General features: G+C 38.3%; 2 protein-coding genes across 12 annotated transcripts in view; one reads left to right on the top strand and one right to left on the bottom strand.

The window, feature by feature from the left end:
* The window catches only part of cntn4 (contactin 4), a 262,790-nt gene extending 260,978 nt beyond the window's left edge, over positions 1-1,812 (top strand). For both annotated transcript variants that reach the window (XM_084727589.1, XM_084727582.1), the window contains exons 22-23: positions 508-673; positions 1,084-1,812. In XM_084727589.1, the coding sequence (XP_084583715.1) occupies positions 508-673; positions 1,084-1,175 (258 nt within the window). In that variant the 3' untranslated portion in view covers positions 1,176-1,812. The remainder of the gene's footprint in view (positions 1-507; positions 674-1,083) is intronic.
* A 9,479-nt stretch (positions 1,813-11,291) lies between these two features.
* The window catches only part of LOC146331157 (band 4.1-like protein 1), a 150,287-nt gene continuing 144,450 nt past the window's right edge, over positions 11,292-17,128 (bottom strand). For all 10 annotated transcript variants that reach the window (XM_084727501.1, XM_084727490.1, XM_084727536.1 and 7 more), the window contains 4 exons: positions 14,977-15,072; positions 14,319-14,399; positions 14,096-14,212; positions 11,292-12,951 (listed from right to left, as the gene is read on the bottom strand). In XM_084727501.1, the coding sequence (XP_084583627.1) occupies positions 12,946-12,951; positions 14,096-14,212; positions 14,319-14,399; positions 14,977-15,072 (300 nt within the window). In that variant the 3' untranslated portion in view covers positions 11,292-12,945. The remainder of the gene's footprint in view (positions 12,952-14,095; positions 14,213-14,318; positions 14,400-14,976; positions 15,073-17,128) is intronic.

Below are 17,128 nucleotides of genomic sequence, written 5' to 3'. Positions count from 1 at the left end.
GTTAGAGGCAGAAATGGGCGTGGCCTGTATCATTACATTCAGATCAGTTCAGTGATAGATATGAGGTTTTTGAATGTGTGAGATACTGCGTGCACCATTCTATACCATCCCTGTGACTTTCACTTGTATAACTTTTATAGTCTGTATTGCAGTAACACTTAAAAACCCCACCCCTAAATAATGTTCTAACTTCCACCTGAATGTCCCATGATCCTAATAATTATTTTGCCCACACATTATCCCCATCCTCCTCCCCCACCTCACATCTCCATGGCCTGAATTCCTACTTCTTTTAGGCTGTAAAGTTATAGTTTCATTCTCCTCACCTCTCATATGCCTTTTTTTAAAATAATGATACCGGTGACACAGAAATGAATATTTCTGGTTTACTTTATACCCCAATTTTTCAAAGTAATATAGCCATGGTACAGCTTATGTCAGCTGTGATAAGGATATTGTGTTCGTTGCCATGGTTTCCACGCCTGACTCTTGGCTTGTTATTGTCAGGTGCTCTACAAGAATCGACACAGCCGCCCCAACGTCATGGAAACCAACACCACCTCCGTGGAGCTCGCCCTGCCCACTGACGAGGATTATATCATCCAGATAAAGCCGTTCGGAGAGGGAGGCGAAGGCAGCAGTAGCAGGCAGATCACCATCCCAAGGATACCAGGTCAGTGGAGAGCTAGTTAGTGGCTCCCTTGTGTCAGAGCTGAATAATCCACTCCCCTGCTGCTGTCTTGCCAGAACAGATTAGCCATCATCATCTCCAAAGGAACGGAGAGAGTGGGAAAATAATGTGCTACATGAGAGACATTTGTGTAATTATGGCCTCTACGTGACACCATAATGCAATCGTGGCATGAAAAGTTGAGCAATTTATTTAGAATACTTTCAACGTCTCATTCCGCTGCTCGAGTAATAACTCTCAAGCATTTTTGGAAATGAATGTTTTCAGCTCGTAATTACTAAAGCAGGCTGGAGAGGCGGCCCATTAAAGAAATGAAATGCCAAAAAGTCTGTGTGGGGCTTTTTTTTTTTTTCCACTAACAGCCTTGTTCTTTCGTTTCAATACCTTTTCAGGCCCCAACGCAGTCGGCTCAGCATCCAAGGTCTCCACTCTATCAGCCCTCAGCACAATAGCACTGTCTTTCACAGCGCGGACATCTTTATGACAAACAGCTCCCAGCAGACGTTGCATCTGATGTGCAGACAGCTCCACGGCGGAACGCAAACACAGCCCACTCTGGTGTAACTAGATCCATTCATTTAGATTTTAGAGGCAGAAGGGAAATGCTGACAAAAAAAAAATAAATAAAATAAAAAATACGCCATTGAGATGACAGGGAAGGAGTCCCCTTCAGCACCCCGGCTAAGTAAAGGAGATTGACCGATGTCGTGACTATGTTGTTACCAAAGCAGCTTTCATAAGAAAAAAAAAATAAAGAGAAAAAAGTCTTATATGCATCTTTTTGTATGACATGTTGAGCTTTTATAGATTTTCTTTTCTTAATCAATCTGAAGTCGGTCTGGGCTTACTGGGGCGAGAGCGATTAAAGTGCATGGCAAACAACATCGTCAAATTTTCCAGTCTGGAGGTTAAGAATGTGATCTGACAGCGCACCTTTTGTGTTCTAAGATAAGATAAGATTTGTAACTTTGGTTCCAACAGACCAGAGCAGTTTTTTGTTTTTCTTCAAGTGAATGAACTATTAACTGTTATCTGTCACATCACTGTACTTTTCTGCAATATATCACAAATGTTTCACTCTAAGGACTGCATGGACAAGTTGGGTGTTTGTTGCTTTTGGTCATCTTGCTGTATATGAGGAGAGGATGCGCATTTAAAATCATCTAAATGATGCTTACTATTCCTTTACCATACTGGTAAAGTGTTAGCATTAGCATACTGGACAAAGTTATCCATTTAAAGTTGATTAAAGAAAAAAGGATTTCACTGATGAGGTGAACTAAGATTTTCAAGGGATGCCCAGATCAATTTGCTGCCGATCATTATCAGCTGATATTCAGTAAAAACATGCAATCAGAAGATTAAGCTAAGAAAATGAATGCTGTCTAGTTGCAGATTGCAAAAACTGATCAATAGCGCATAATATTTGAGTCATTTCTCAGCTGATTTAGTGTCGTTGTCGAATGCTAACTAACCTAAAGAAGCACTTCACCCTGAAAATGATTTGGACATCAATTACTCAGCCCCAAGGATTTTTTTTCTGTGCATGCCAATGCCTTTACGGGAACATAGAAAGAATCTAAAACATGCTATCCAGACTTGTTGAAGTTTATGCCGCTCACGTTTTTGAAAAAGCAAAACTATAGCAACACACCTGTTAAAACTCGCACACAATTGCAGTATAATCCAAGTCTCATTTATCTATTTATCTATGCTCAATACTTCAAAAAAACACCTTGCTTATGTCATTTATCTGTTAGAAAACCCTCCTATGAGTATTTCATACCTGTGGTTAAACGCTCTTGTACACTCTTGCTCTGAGGGAATTCTTTGCATTGCTCTGTTGATTGAACGAACAAAGTAAAAGCATGTTGATACTGTACAGTAACAGCATTTATCACCTAATTTATACTGACACCAGGAAGAGATCCTAATACAACGCAATCAGACTGACCTATAATATTGCTATACAAAATGCTATAACATAGCGGCAAGTGGTATCAGTGGACAAAAGACATGATCGGGGCATCCCTAATTTCTTTGACTTTGCAGAAACTGCAGAATAACAATATTAACTTTGGGTTTGTCTCATACATCACTTGATGCTAAATGGCACTAATAACATAAAGGACAGGTTTGGATTTTTGTCAAGTCTGTCTTAATGCAATATCCACATACCATATGTATACTGAGTTATGAGTCATAGTATTCATTCCTCCTGTCCACATTGGCCCTTCACTACATGGCTGCACTGCTAAGACGGGGGACAAAACACAGCCCTTGTTCTCTGCGAAAAAGACCTTCTACCTTCCTGGTAGAGACGTGCACCGTGGACAAAGACTGAGTCCTTACTGCAGCTCTTTGCTGTATGTCCCCGCCTCCCCAACCCCTCCTGTCTCTTCAGCAGTCAATCACTGATAAAAGCAAAATAAAAAAAAAAAGCCTGAAAAAAAAAGTAAAAAAACAAAACAAATCAAATGATTGTAATTTAGGCTAAACAGTTTTCTAAAGTTCTGTTCATTTTCTAACAATTCTTTCCTTGTTTTTCTCCAAATGTTTCCTTGCTGAGGCTGGGGATGAGAATTGCTAATATTTTATTGATACCAAATGCCAGTTCTGCATGGCACTAATGTTTTTTTAACGTAGGATATTTACCCTTTACCCTGATGTGCTGCTCAGTTGAGAAGCAGTGTCAAATACATGGCATTCCAGGAATTTAAGCCCATGTGGAGTAGAACGATGTTTCAGCATATTGCTGGTGTTTCCACCATTACTTGAAATTATCATTTTACAAACATTGCAACTAGCACTGTTATCTTTCCTGCTGTAAGTTTTCAGCAGCAATGTAACTTGATTCTTCCTGTAATTATTATTTTCATTATTGATCAATCGGTTGACAATTTTCTCAATTAATTGATCAGTTGTTTGGTCTATAAAATGTCAAAAAAAAAAAAAAAAAAAAGGTGAAAAAAGCCCAAGGTGATGTCCTCAAAGGTCTTGTTTAGTTCACTCAAAAATATTCAGTTTACTGTTAGAGGAGTAAAGAAACCAGAAAATATTCACATTTAAAAAGCTGAAATTTCTTAAAGAATGACTCAAACAATTAATCAACTATGAAAATAGTTGCAAATTAATTAAATAATAGATTAATTCTTGCAGCTGTAAGTGTTTTATGTTCGTTGTTAGGTTGTTAGTTTTTTCAACTGTTCCTTCCTTCCTTGTGTGCAATTTATTTATTGATTGATTGATTTAAAGACAAAAAACAGTAGTTGCAGGTCTTGATTCCCATCAGGCATAAACATCCTGTTAGTCCCACATGAGCTTGTTGCTGGTTAAAACACAGACATTAAACTTACTCCACTACAAAGATACCCTCTTTCTTTTTCCAACTGAAGAAAGGGTGTAGAATTCAAGTTTGCACATAAGGAGGAGTGTAGATGACATTATAATTGCACTCAGAGGGGATCACTTCACAGCCAGTGTGGACACAGAATGATTACAGCGACCACTAACTCTCTCTGCTACATATGGCATGAAAACAAAAAGAAACAAAAAAAAAAAATCCAAACCTCAACACGCTGCATGCTAATGTGTTAGCATGCAGCGTGTTTTTGGTGCCAGTCCTCTCTGGGAAGGTGACCAAGAAGAACTCCCAAAAAGTCGATGGAGTCCATAAAGCCATCCATGTGATCGTTACTGAGCTTGTTACCAGAAATAGCGCCGTGCTGTTTTGGAGAGCATCTCCCCCCCCGGGTCCCTCTATACCTTGGCCATTGAACTGCACTGGTGTGACTGGACCAGACCACCCTTGTGGCTGTCTCATTGCTCCTCATTCTTTCAGTTAGCCCTGTGTCTAGAGCTATTCTTTGCCTTCTGTGTGCCTCATCATATGTTTCAAAATCCTCAGGTCCTTAAAGAGCCTTAACTTATCATATGTATATCGAAAACATTAGAAACATAGACGTATGAAGCAGCCGCGGTGATGTTTACATGCTGCTGTGTCGATAGGTAGGTCAGGATTATGGGGGGGGCCAGCATCCTTTTTGCAATTCTGAGGTTAGTTTGAATGGCATTCTGCTGTTTCGCATGGGATATTGGCAATATATGTACTACGAGGGCCTGGTGCATTTTTATAGGTGTGTATTCTTAATAAAAGACGATGCTGCTGATCTTTTCCTTTTCCCATAGTCTCCTGATGCCATGTGGGAGTGCTGTGCTGCAGAGGTTCAGTACAGTGCAGTCTGTATGTAGCTTGTAATCCAGTTGAGTAGTTTGTACTTTGAAGGGAAGTGTACTGTAGGCTACTGGGTCTCGCTCAGAATCATGCATCAAGAAAATGTGTAATATACTGTTTTGTACACTTCAAATCATTTATATAAAAGAACCTTTCTAAAGAGATGATTTACTTGGTTTTTATGTAACGACTCTTGTTTCATACTGTAGCTAACTGTCGCTCAGCATGACTGTGCTTTGTCTTCTCTCTCTTCTGTCCACCCGCAAACCGACTGAATGGCTTTAGGAACATGCAAAAGGTTCATGCATCTGATAGGTTTGTGTATACTGTACGTGTACCATGATAATCCAAACCATGGTCGAGCCCCCATGTCTATGCTTCTGTCTCAGTCAGCCCCTCTGACATGTACTGGGTCTACTGTCCATATACGCTCTACAGGAGGCTTTTCTCTGTTGCTGTTTGTTGTTTATACTGTGTTAATAAAGTTTATTGATTTATAGAACAATGTCACGCTCCGTTGGTCTTTCCATCAATGCATACGACCTCTGTGAGAACTGACATGGACTGACAACAGGAGTTGTCTTCCTCTGGTCTCTGCATTTGGTCAGAACACAAGTGAAGTGAATGACACAAGATCGCTTGATTGAACAGTTCAGAGGGCTAGATATTTTTCTATAATGCATTATGGGAGCATTCATACTGAGTTATAATGCATTCATAATAATTCAAGTGCAAGTGACTTATGGATGATCTGGACTAGTTATCATACCTGCAAACTAGTTGCTTTTTGGCAAAATATGCTGCTGCTTCAAAATATGTCATTAACGTTTATCCTGTAGAGCTGAAGTTTTCTAGTCATAGTACTATTGATGGTGTGACACCATATTTGCTCGCCCATCAGACTTTGTGATCTGCAGTGATGGAAAGAGTCCTCAGATCCTTTACTTCAGTAAAAGTGTTAATACCACAATGGAAAAAGTAAAAATCCTGAATTTAAAGTCCTGCATAAAGTACTAAAGTAAAAGAACTACTAAGTTAAGTAACTTTACTTTTACCGTGGTACTTCACTTAGTACTTTTTACTAAGTACTCAGGTCAAAGTAAAAGTAGTAATGTCTGCAGAAAACAGAAATAGAAGATGCAGGTCACTCTACATGTTAAAATCACAAAATCTTGAGTTTGCAGGTCTGAGTTATAAACTACTGATGGGTTTATAATGCATTATGACTACTCACCTATATTCTATAGTCTCATACTATGCTATAATAGTCCATGCAGTAGGGGAGAGTGGGGATGGTAGTAATACTTTTTGTTGGAACATCAGTAACTAGTCGTGCTACATCTCTCAAACTTTCCTACACACTAAGTTTGTCTACTACGAAGAAAATTTACATGGACATCTACTACACAAGCACATATTATGAGATTTAAGGTAGTAGAAATTTCTACATTGTGTCACAGTGTGTATGGAACACTTTGGAAACTCGAGGCAAAAAGAAGTGTGGGTCAAGTGTGCACATTGTTAGTTCTGGGCTCGCAAAGCCTGCAGCCCCAGAGGCAGCCATCTACATTTACCACAACTTTGAGAGTGATTGACAGTCCACACACACACACACTCACACACACACACACATAATGTGTTTCTGTCACTTTAAATTGTTCACTTGATTCAAAACTATTCTTCAGTAAAGTTCTTTCATACATTGAAGCTAATTAACTCCCATTGTTACATCTATATAGCCAGCTGGTGTTACAACTCCTCCCCTCAGTAGTGTTGTAGGTAGGCTGTAATTAATGAACTGTTAAAACTGTCCCCACCACAAGCATCCATTACACAGCTAACTGTTTTAGCATGCATAAATGCAAAATATCAAATTAAACTAGAGAAGCTGCTTCCTTAGGTTATGTAAGCAAAAATAATCTTGATAAAAAATTTTGCTTCCTTACCTGAAAATACATTTTTTGGTGGTACGATCCAACATGTTGCTCACAGAGACATGCCACTAATCCTGTGAGCTCAAAAAGAAATTAGGAGTGTTTGGTATTTATTTACCTTTTTCACCTGGTTAAACCAACAGTGTTACAACTAACATAGTGTTTTAACACTCCCTAATCCCCCCTAATGCTTTCTGATGCACTATATCAACAATCATAAAACATTATCAATGTGATTTATAATGAATTATAAGCTCAAGTGTGTTATGGAGGCTCTTGACTAGTTATAAACTTAGGTCTGACTGATGGGGCTTATTACATTATGACTCACCAATACAAACCTCAACAATCAACTCATAGCGTGCTATAATAAACAATGCAGAACCATAAGCTGGAGTACATATGGATGCATCTATAATAATTCATACCTCATCATAATGTATTTCTTATCCACACAAAAGATTACATAAACTTCTGATGTGACACAGATTGTTTTAAATGCATGAAAATGCATTACACTTTATGTACCACCAACAAAAAACTAAAATTATAAAATGCAATAAAACTATAGATGCATACATACATACTTGATTTAACACATTCAGTGATAACTCATGATAGTGTATAGACTATTATAGCACACTATGAGTCCTTACTACAATTGATTGTTGATTAATTCATTGTAAGTCATATTTTAAATGTTTTATGATTTTTTTATATAGTACATCAGGAGTGCAGTCATTAAGTATTATGAATACACCATATGATTATCATATATAATATATCATATATCTTTCTTCTTGTAATTTAGTACTGCACTTAAATTCAAAACTCAAGCAGCAGAAGCCAGACATCCAGACTGTTTATCCTCAGTATGGGTCAAGTTCCAAAAACACTGGCACCTACATTTCCCATGATGCAACATGATACCATCTCTTTATTAGACTCTTCATGCTGGGTAAACAGCCTTGTCTTTTAAATTACTGGACATCTGAAATTCTCAACACAGGCTTTCTGTTAAAGATGTGTGGTGTCAAAGCCCAGCCTGGGATAACATCCCTGTGACATCACCAGAGTCTCAGAACACATGAAGCAACTGTTTTCACTGGCTTTGTAGCACTTCTCATGACTAGTAAATTGATCCTGAATTGCCCTGCAATGACTGGTCGATTGAAAGAATATTAGCTGCCAACTATTTTGATAATCAATTAATAATTTCAGTCATTTTTCAAGCAGAAATGTCAAACATATGACAGTAAAGGAAGAGTCTTTGGTTTTTGGTTGGATACAAGAAGCAATTTCTCTTTGGACTCTGGAAAATTATGATAAGACTTTCTCACAATTTTTTGACATTCTATATTCTTCCCTAATCTTGATGTATAAAATCTGTGCAATGCTCATTTATGGAATAGAGGTAACAGCACTAAATTTTCAGTATATTTTCTGTCAGAGCATTAATTTAATAACATAAATGCAGTGAATTTATGGAATTTTTTCCATAAATTTGTGTGTTAAGTCCTTTAATATGCTGAGTGAAGTTGCAAAAAATACACTAGATGGCAGTAACAGCACACAAATAAGTTGAGTCTGCACACCAGTTTCACTTGACAGTATGAGCTGACTTTGGCCATAAGATGGCGATATAAAACAAAGTCTTTGTTCTTTTTCTTTACTGCAATAACAATTCCATCCAGCCACCCAGCCATATATTACAAAAAACAACAATTTATTACATTATATGGTGAATTATGTCATATAATTGGGTAAAAACACATTTCCCAAGTTTCTCTTCTTCATTATAGTCATCCATCTGCCCTCTTTTCAGAATCAGAGACAGTGTTTGAATCATACTGAGACATTTATTTATGCATGTATGTTTTCCATTTAGACTGAATGCAAATACAGCAAATACACACCACCAAGCACTAGGGGAATGTAGAGCAAAAGGCAGTGGAGAATTGAAGGTGGAGGCTAAACAGCGGAGCAGTTTGATGCTCTTCACGGATTAAAAAAAAAAGAGCTCATATCCATAATCTGTACTATGCTGGTTTGTCTACATTAATGGGGCCGATAAATGTTTTCATCTTGCTTGAGGACTAACAGTCCACATTCAGAGAGGCTTTTTTGTCGCCGCGCTCAATGTCACATTCTTTACAAGACCGTAATTCACTTTCACGACAGCTCCTCCTCACCTTGGACCGAGAGGGGAGGTCGTTTCTACATCTGCCCGGTGGTGATGAACAGCACTTTCAGCTAAAGTGCTGATAACTGTGGCTGCTCCAAACATAAGGCACCCATTCAGGGACATTTCTGCCACACCGCCATCCTTCTGATTATACTTACCTGATCTCTTGAACCTAAAAACACATCCCTGCTCCTTTCAGTTTCTACATAGTTTACAGGCTAATACACAGGAATATGGATATTTATATATAAATACAAGCCCTCCATCCTTCAACTCACCACTTCACCCACAACACACAACTTCTCTCCTGATGCCTACAGTTGTTTCTCTTCCATCAGTAGTGTGTCCAAAACTACAGCAAAGACAGGTCATTTTTTTTCCCAGCGGTTTATAGTATATGTGCTGCTTTCACTGCAAGCAAGTGCCTTCACAACAGTCCAGTGTCATATGACCAGAAAAAAATAAAAATAAAACAGAGCAAAATAGAATATACAAATCATCAGTTGTTTCCTCAGACACATTAACAGCAGGTTGACAGTTTCAAGTCGGGGGAGAGGATGGGAGGGTTAGACGACGAGGGCGACAAAGCCATGGTCACAAGTGTTGGAAAAAGCTCCTTTGAATATCACTAACTGTGTGTTATAGGTTTTGGTTACGCTTCGGTACGCATGAGAGTTCACAGTTTTCTCCCTTTAGAGGACATAGAGGATAAGAATAATAATGGCTGCTTATTGCAAATCTCACAAGCAGTGCGCTTCACTGCTCCGGTTAACAGTAGCACAAAGTTAACAATGACGGCAACACGGCTAACATGGGTCAGGCTCCATCAGAGGGATTCTCATGTATGATAGTAAGTGATGCATAGTATAGTATTAAAGGTCATCCAGGATATATGTTCTGTGACAGCCAACAGGTTCTGTGGGTGGGTGTGTCACACTATCATGAGTCTCGGCTTTGTCAGTTAACAGGGATCGGGGAGGAAAAGCACAGGCCTCACATTCACCACTCCTATAAATACAATTACAAACTCATACACCATAACTTAAAAAGAGTTAATCCAACAGAAAACAAAAAGTACCCATGTTAATTTTGGGATTTTGGACTTTTCAGGGAGTGTGTGTGAACATGAACTGGAAAATCCTTTTTTTTTTTTTTTTTTTTTTTTACATTACATTTGGAAGTTGCTTTTAAAACCTACTACAACCAATGTTTTTACATGATAGATGAATCAAATGTGCAAAGCAAAAGCTGTTGCTGCTAGCTAGTAACAAACCCACAAATAATTATCACCAGACTCTGCAGTTTCCCTCTGCAATAAGTAGTGCCCCTTGTTTTGGTCTATTATGGCTCCCAAACAAACTGCAGACAAAGTTAGCAACTAGCTGGTGAGCATAGTGGAAAAATATGCAGCTCACAGAAGAGTGAAAATCAAACTTGCATTCACCGGCTGACCATTACCTTAGAATGAGCAGAGGGTGTGGGTCCGCCATATTGAAACGACATGTCTCTATAGTTGCCCAGAGGGGACAAACTAAAGGCGGGCTCTAGAGAGGGCCTTTAACATTTTTTGGGAGTTTAGCAGCCACTGTATTTTGTTCTACAGAAAGGGGAAGGTGAGGCAAGGTCACCTCTAGAAATCCTATGCACTGCTCCTTTAAAGCTGCTATGAGGTTTTGTTTTACACCATGAATGAATCAAATGACTATGTGTGAAAGCTGTTGCTAATTGTTGTGGTCTAGTACTGCCCTCAACCAAACTGCAGACAAAGTTAATAAGTAGCTTGTGAACATAGTGGAGAATTTAGCAACTAAAGAGTCAGGACAAGCGGACATCCATGTATAATACATGCTGAAATAAACTGCTGTTTGCTAACACGCTTGCCATTATAATATGTCAAAGTTGTGTTTACTGCTTGTTGCGTTGGCCCCAGGTGGCCAAAAAATCAATTATATCAGTTCAAAGAATGGATATGATGCTGATATTGATTACTGACTGTGAGTGACATCAATTACATTTGATACATTGTGTAAGATTAAGGGGGTATGTTTGTATGTTCCTATTAGTGTATAATCACCTGACAATAAGAATTGCTTTGTCTTCGTTACCTTAGAATGAGGCCTTTATATCTACAGTGGACACAGGTCCTCTTTCACAGAAGCTACTATGTTGAAAAATCAAGTTTCTACAGTGGTTCAGAAATGACAAACCTAACCTTAAGGCTTTAGGTAGGGCATTTTATGTTTTTCTTTTTACTATCATTGGGCATATAGGTTCTTTTATAAATTATGAAGGGGAGGATGAAGCTACATGTTTATAAGCCACAAGCTCACTTAGATGCCACTAAATCCTACACACTGGTCCTTTAAGTTCTTGACTGAACAGCATACAGACGACCAAAGGCCTGTCCCACAATTCATTGCATCTCTCTATTTCTGCATTTCTCTCTATTGCATCACAACTTCACAATGTAGTCATCTAGTTTCTTGTTCTCTCTGATTAACCCTGATTAACTGGAGCAAAGCAACAGCAAAAAAGCATGTTCACCTACACATGACTGAAACGTCCAAAATCGCAAGAATAACATTTAAACTCTGTTTCATGATGGAAGTCAGTAAAATCAAGTAAGAAAAACATGAAAACATATCATCACATTTCTGAAACTTATTAGATAAAACATTATTTATATTAAAATTTCTCTAAAAATCCTGTAACTGTGCCCGAAACATGTGACCAGCATTTCTTTACGGAGACGGTGAGCTGACACCGAAATGAAAACGGTAACGGTGAGCATTGAGGGGGACGGGGAATGGGACGAGGACAGTGATGTTTGAATGTTGGAGTTCCAGCTGTCCACTGAAGTGTTATACAACTGTCCTTCTTCAGCAGAGTCCATCATTATCACTGTGTGTCCACTCCTCACTGGCCCCAGTGATTTTTGCAGTTTCTCCGTAGGTGCTCAGTCCCATCATCTCAGAGCTTCTTATGGGTGTCAAACGTGGAAATGTCCGTGTATTTTTTTTTTTCATTCCCTCGGCTATTTTGTAGTTGAATCATGCAGATTATAATCATCTGATATTATACATATTTCATAAACAAGCGAACACTGGACATAAATTAGACCCTCTATAGATAAAAATGTAAAAAGCTAATAAGACAGCTGTTGATTATACTGAAGGTGTCACAGCCAGGAGGTGGCGACAACGAGCAAAAGGCTGCCTCTTGCCTCTTGGCACCAACCTCCCCATCCCACCCCCTCCACCACCAGCGTTGTCCCCATCCTTTCACACAACCCTCCTCTGCTATTATGTCTTATTCATTCCATATGTTACAGTAGCAAAGGGCAGATGTTGAAGATCAGGGCAGATGTTTGGGATCTTAAAATAGAAGTTATTTGTAAAGGAAGGGTTTGGGGGCACGGGTGATTCTGGGGTGGAAACTCATTGATTCAAATGACCCTTATGGTTCTTAGGAGCCAGAATGTATAATATTAAATAATATACAAGTAAAGTTTCAGATAAATGACTGACAGGTGATTTAAAATACTAACAGATGTGACCGGGTTTCACTTTCAGTCTTGCATCACTTCACTCGATTAAACCAAGTGGTGAATCATCCAGTAGCAGACATTTCCTGTTCCGTGAGGCGGTGGAGGGCTGGGACGGGCTGGGCCGGTTTGGGTCAGAGGCTGAGTCACAGTTGGTTTGTCTAAAGGGACAGGAGTGGAGGTCTACTGCATCGTGGAACGCAGTCTGTTCTCGTGTCGGTGTGTACACAGGCAGGGTAGAGAGTCCTCGTGTCGTCCGGTTGGTGGCGTACTGCAGGGCGGGGGTTAGGAGACACACAGCTGGAGGATCCTGTCCTGCCCCGCCCCCAGCCCATCTCAGGAGCCACCATAAACCAATCAGGACTGCAATGAGACAGCAACACACAGAACTGTCATCGCACGTAAACATGGACTGACAGGAGACAATAGGCCCCTGGGCACAAAAATGGAAAACAAAAAACAATGTTTGTAGGCATTTTATGTCTCTGCAGTCATTTTCTACATCTTTGTAGCTGTTTTTGTGTCTCTGTTGTCATTTTGTATCTGTTAGGGTTGTTTTGTATCTCTTTATAATCATTTCAAGTCTTTGTAGTAGTTTTGTATCTCTTTTTAGTCATTTTGTATTCATTTGTAGTTGTGTTGTATGTCTTTGTTATCATTTTGTATCTCTTTATAGTCATTTTATATTTTTTTGTGATCATTTTTTATCTCTTTGTAGTCCTTCTGTATCTCTTTATGGTCAATCTGTATCTCTTTGTAGTTTTAGTTTTTCATTTTATGTCTCTTTGTGGTTGTTTCATATCTCTTTATAATAATTTAAAGTCTCTGTAGTTGTTTTGTGTCTCTTTGTCTGTGTTGTGTATTTCTTTGTAGCTTTCTTGTATCTCTTTGTAGTGATTTTGTATCTCTTAATGATCATGTCAAGTCTTTATAGTCTTCATGTCAAGTCTTTATAGTCATTTTGTATGTCATTGTAATCACTGACATTATAGTCATTGTAGTTGTTTTTGTATCTCTTTGTAGTCATTTTGTAAGTCTTTATGGTCATGTCAAGTCTTTGTAGTTGTTTTGTTTGTCATTATGGTCATTTTGAGTCTTTGTAGTCTTTTTATATCTCTTGTATTCATTTGTAGATGTCTTGTTGTCATTTTGAGTCTTTCTAGTCAATTGTATCTCTTTGTGGTTGTTTTGTATCTCTGTGATGGTTTTGTGTTTTTTATTTTTTTTATTTTTGTGGTCACTTTGCCTCCATTTGAAAACATTTTGTGTCTCGTCATAGTTGTTTGTGCTTCTTTTAGTCATTTTATTTCTCCTTGTATTCTTTTTCATCTCTTTGTAGTCGCTTGGTTTATATTCTAACAAGAAATGCTTGCAGTCACTTCAAACAGATGCTCTGTGCCCGGGAGGCCTCTTCAGTAATCGATCCATGCACATGAAAGCGTAATAATCTTGTAACCCGCGCTCTGATCACATGACCGGACTGTCAACGCCGCACAGAATCACACACCTCTGCTTTCTGCTGCAGCTCCTCAGTGGGAGACTCTGTTTCCCTGATAACCACTGCTTTTGTCACCAGCATGTCGGGGTGCTGCTGCTTGGCCTCCTGGATCGCCATGGCGAGGGCCTGGGGACAAGACGCATCAACACATGGGTCATAAACCTTTTATAATAGCTTCTCGTGCCTTATGACTTACTGCAGGTTCTCCCAGTATTTTTATAACACTCCTCACCTGATGTTGGTCTACATCATCGTCTCCTGTGATTATAATCCTTTTCTCGATCCTGGTCTCTGAGTAGCCTCCTTTCACAGTCTGCACAATGCAGAAAAAATACACGTAATGAATCATAAGCTCATTACCAAGAATTAAAAATTCCCCTGTACGGATCAAAAACAGGCAAATCAAAGGAACCATTGTTCTTATTGTATTTGTATCTCCATCTTTGTTGCAAAATCTCATCATTGTGGTGTTTCTGCACCACTTCTTCAGAAACATTAAGCTCTTTTGTGCAGCAGATTTTATCAGTAAAGATACTAACTGTTTACAACAACAAATATAAAATGTGTCATGGTGTGGAAATAAACTGAATCCCTATTGTTTTACATTGTCTACCTCATAACAAAGAAACAGAGATAATGTACTTAAATGTCTAGACAATCTTGACATTGTTACATTACATTGTGTAGCAATTAAATCTAAATATTGTTTATCCCTTATTATTCAGAAAAAAACTAATTATTTACATTTATTTATTTTATTTCACCATCAAGTCCACAACAACAACCAAGAGGGATGAGATGTATAAGAGTATACTATTATATACAGATGCCAGGGCTGACTCCAAGCTCCAGTCATTAAACTGTAACCATGGGAACAGATAAGGTGTTACCTTGGTAACTTGAGTTGTGGTTGCCGAGGTGACGTTCTCAGCTGTGATGGTCAGCGGGGACACAACAGACTCCCTCTCCTGGGTGCCAGCTTTTACCTGCAGCACAACGATTAGAGAGGAGTCATACACACACTGCAGGGACACACTGCACACACACACACACACACACACACACACACACACACACACACACACACACACACACACACACACTGCAAGCACACATGCTCATAACACAACTTGTAATGTTCAGTGTTTCAGTCAGCAGGGGCTTAAAATTATCACAAATAGAGCTACAATGACTAATTGATTCATCAATTTTTAAATTTAATTTTACAAACTTTTTCTACCTCTGCCTGATGACATGTTTCTAGATGCTTTTCTCACCCGGGTCCCTGACATGAAAAATGTGATATATATGTATCACCAAATCCAAAGCTTATCTTCACCCTCTGTGGACTTAAAACTCTTTGAGAGGAAGAAGTGGGGGACGGGATTTCTGGTGAGAATATTCTTAAACATGTACATATCTCATTTATCTGCACCAGACATGGGTTCATTCAGTATAAAGTTGTTCACCACACTCACTGGACCAAAGTTAGGCTCTCCAAAATTTATGACAATATTGACTGGGACTGGGATTAACTGGGACATTCATTGTACCTCATGCCTTCACTGCTTTGTTTGGCATCATTCAGTTACCCTCGTCTAAGCATCTAGCAGATCTAATAGCTTTAGCAACTTTATTGGCTAAATGCCTCATATTAATGATGTGGAAATCACCAATATCACCCTCCCACACTCTCTGGATAAGGGAAATCTTAAATAATTTACAGCTGGAAAAAATCCGATATACTCTGAAGGGCTCTTCCAAGAAATTTAAAAGATGTGGGGGCCTGTCTTTGCCTACGCAGAGAAAATGATTTTCTATTATCCCCAAATGAGGTCCCACTCTATCAAATTTTGTTATTACTCTTATTTATTTATGTCTTTTTTCTCTTCTTTCTTAATTTATGACTTAAAGGATGAGGTAACCATGGTTACTGTAAAACATGAAATATGACCAAGCTGACTGTTGTTGTTGTTTTTTCTTTCCTTTTCTCCTTTTCTTTTTTTGTAGTTATGTGCTTTATGATTCTTCTGATGTTCTGTTACCACATGAAACTCTCACTTTCAAGTGTTTTAACACTATTGTCAATTTGTGTGTAAAACACCAATAAACAAAGTTCTTTAAAAAAAATAAAAAATTGATTATCAATTAATCTGTTTGAGTAATTTTTTTTTTTTAAAAAAGTCAAAATTCTCTGATTTCAGCTCCTTAAATTAGATTTTTTTTAAATTCTTTACTCCTCTTTGACAGTAAACTGACTGTTATTGGGTTGTGAGTACAACAAGACATTTGAGGACATCATCTTGGGCTTTGGAAAACACTGACATTTTTCACCATTTCACCTACAAAGTCCTGACTGACTCTAATACTTCAATTTTGATGAGATTATCATTTTTGTGAGGCAACATGCACTTTTTTTTTAAGAATTTCATGTTCTTATTGATTGCAGACCACTGACACATGGACAAAGTGCGAGGAACAGGAGGATTTAGAATAATTGCAGACTGGCCCTTTAGATGTTGTTTTGTAAGGACAGAGCAAAAACTCAATTTAAGAGGTACTCTAGTGATGTAATTTTTATTTTTATTTTTTTAAATGGTCAGAGTTGAAGCTTCGGAGCCTGAGGCATCCTGATTTTTAGTCTCTAGTGTGGGTCAAATTCCAAGGACATTTCCCATAATTTGTTTATTTTTAAGTCTTTCCTGAAATAAATGTCCAAGTTTTTAAAGATACCCTGTGGAGTTTTCTTTTGCAAACAATTTTATGTTTACCTTCACCAAAACACACTGTATGTAACCTTAAAGGGACAGTTCACCCCCAAAATCAAAAATACATATTTTTCTTCTTATTTGTAGTGTTAGTTATTCATCTAAGATGAAGATATCAGCTGTTGAGATGTTTGCCTTCTTTTGAGCATAATAGGATTGAATAACACGCTTGTGGTGTTCAAAGCGCCAAATAATACATTTGAAAAACGTATAAGCAATGTCTCTGTCCATAAATCATGACCCTTATTACTTGAGATAATCCACAGTCCTTGTT

The sequence above is a fragment of the Lutjanus erythropterus genome, chromosome 2 (assembly GCF_056507025.1).
Source record: "Lutjanus erythropterus isolate fLutEry1 chromosome 2, fLutEry1.hap2, whole genome shotgun sequence".
NCBI lineage: Eukaryota > Metazoa > Chordata > Actinopteri > Lutjaniformes > Lutjanidae > Lutjanus > Lutjanus erythropterus.
Note: the sequence above shows the minus strand (reverse complement) of the source record. Positions and strands in the feature narration are given on the sequence as shown.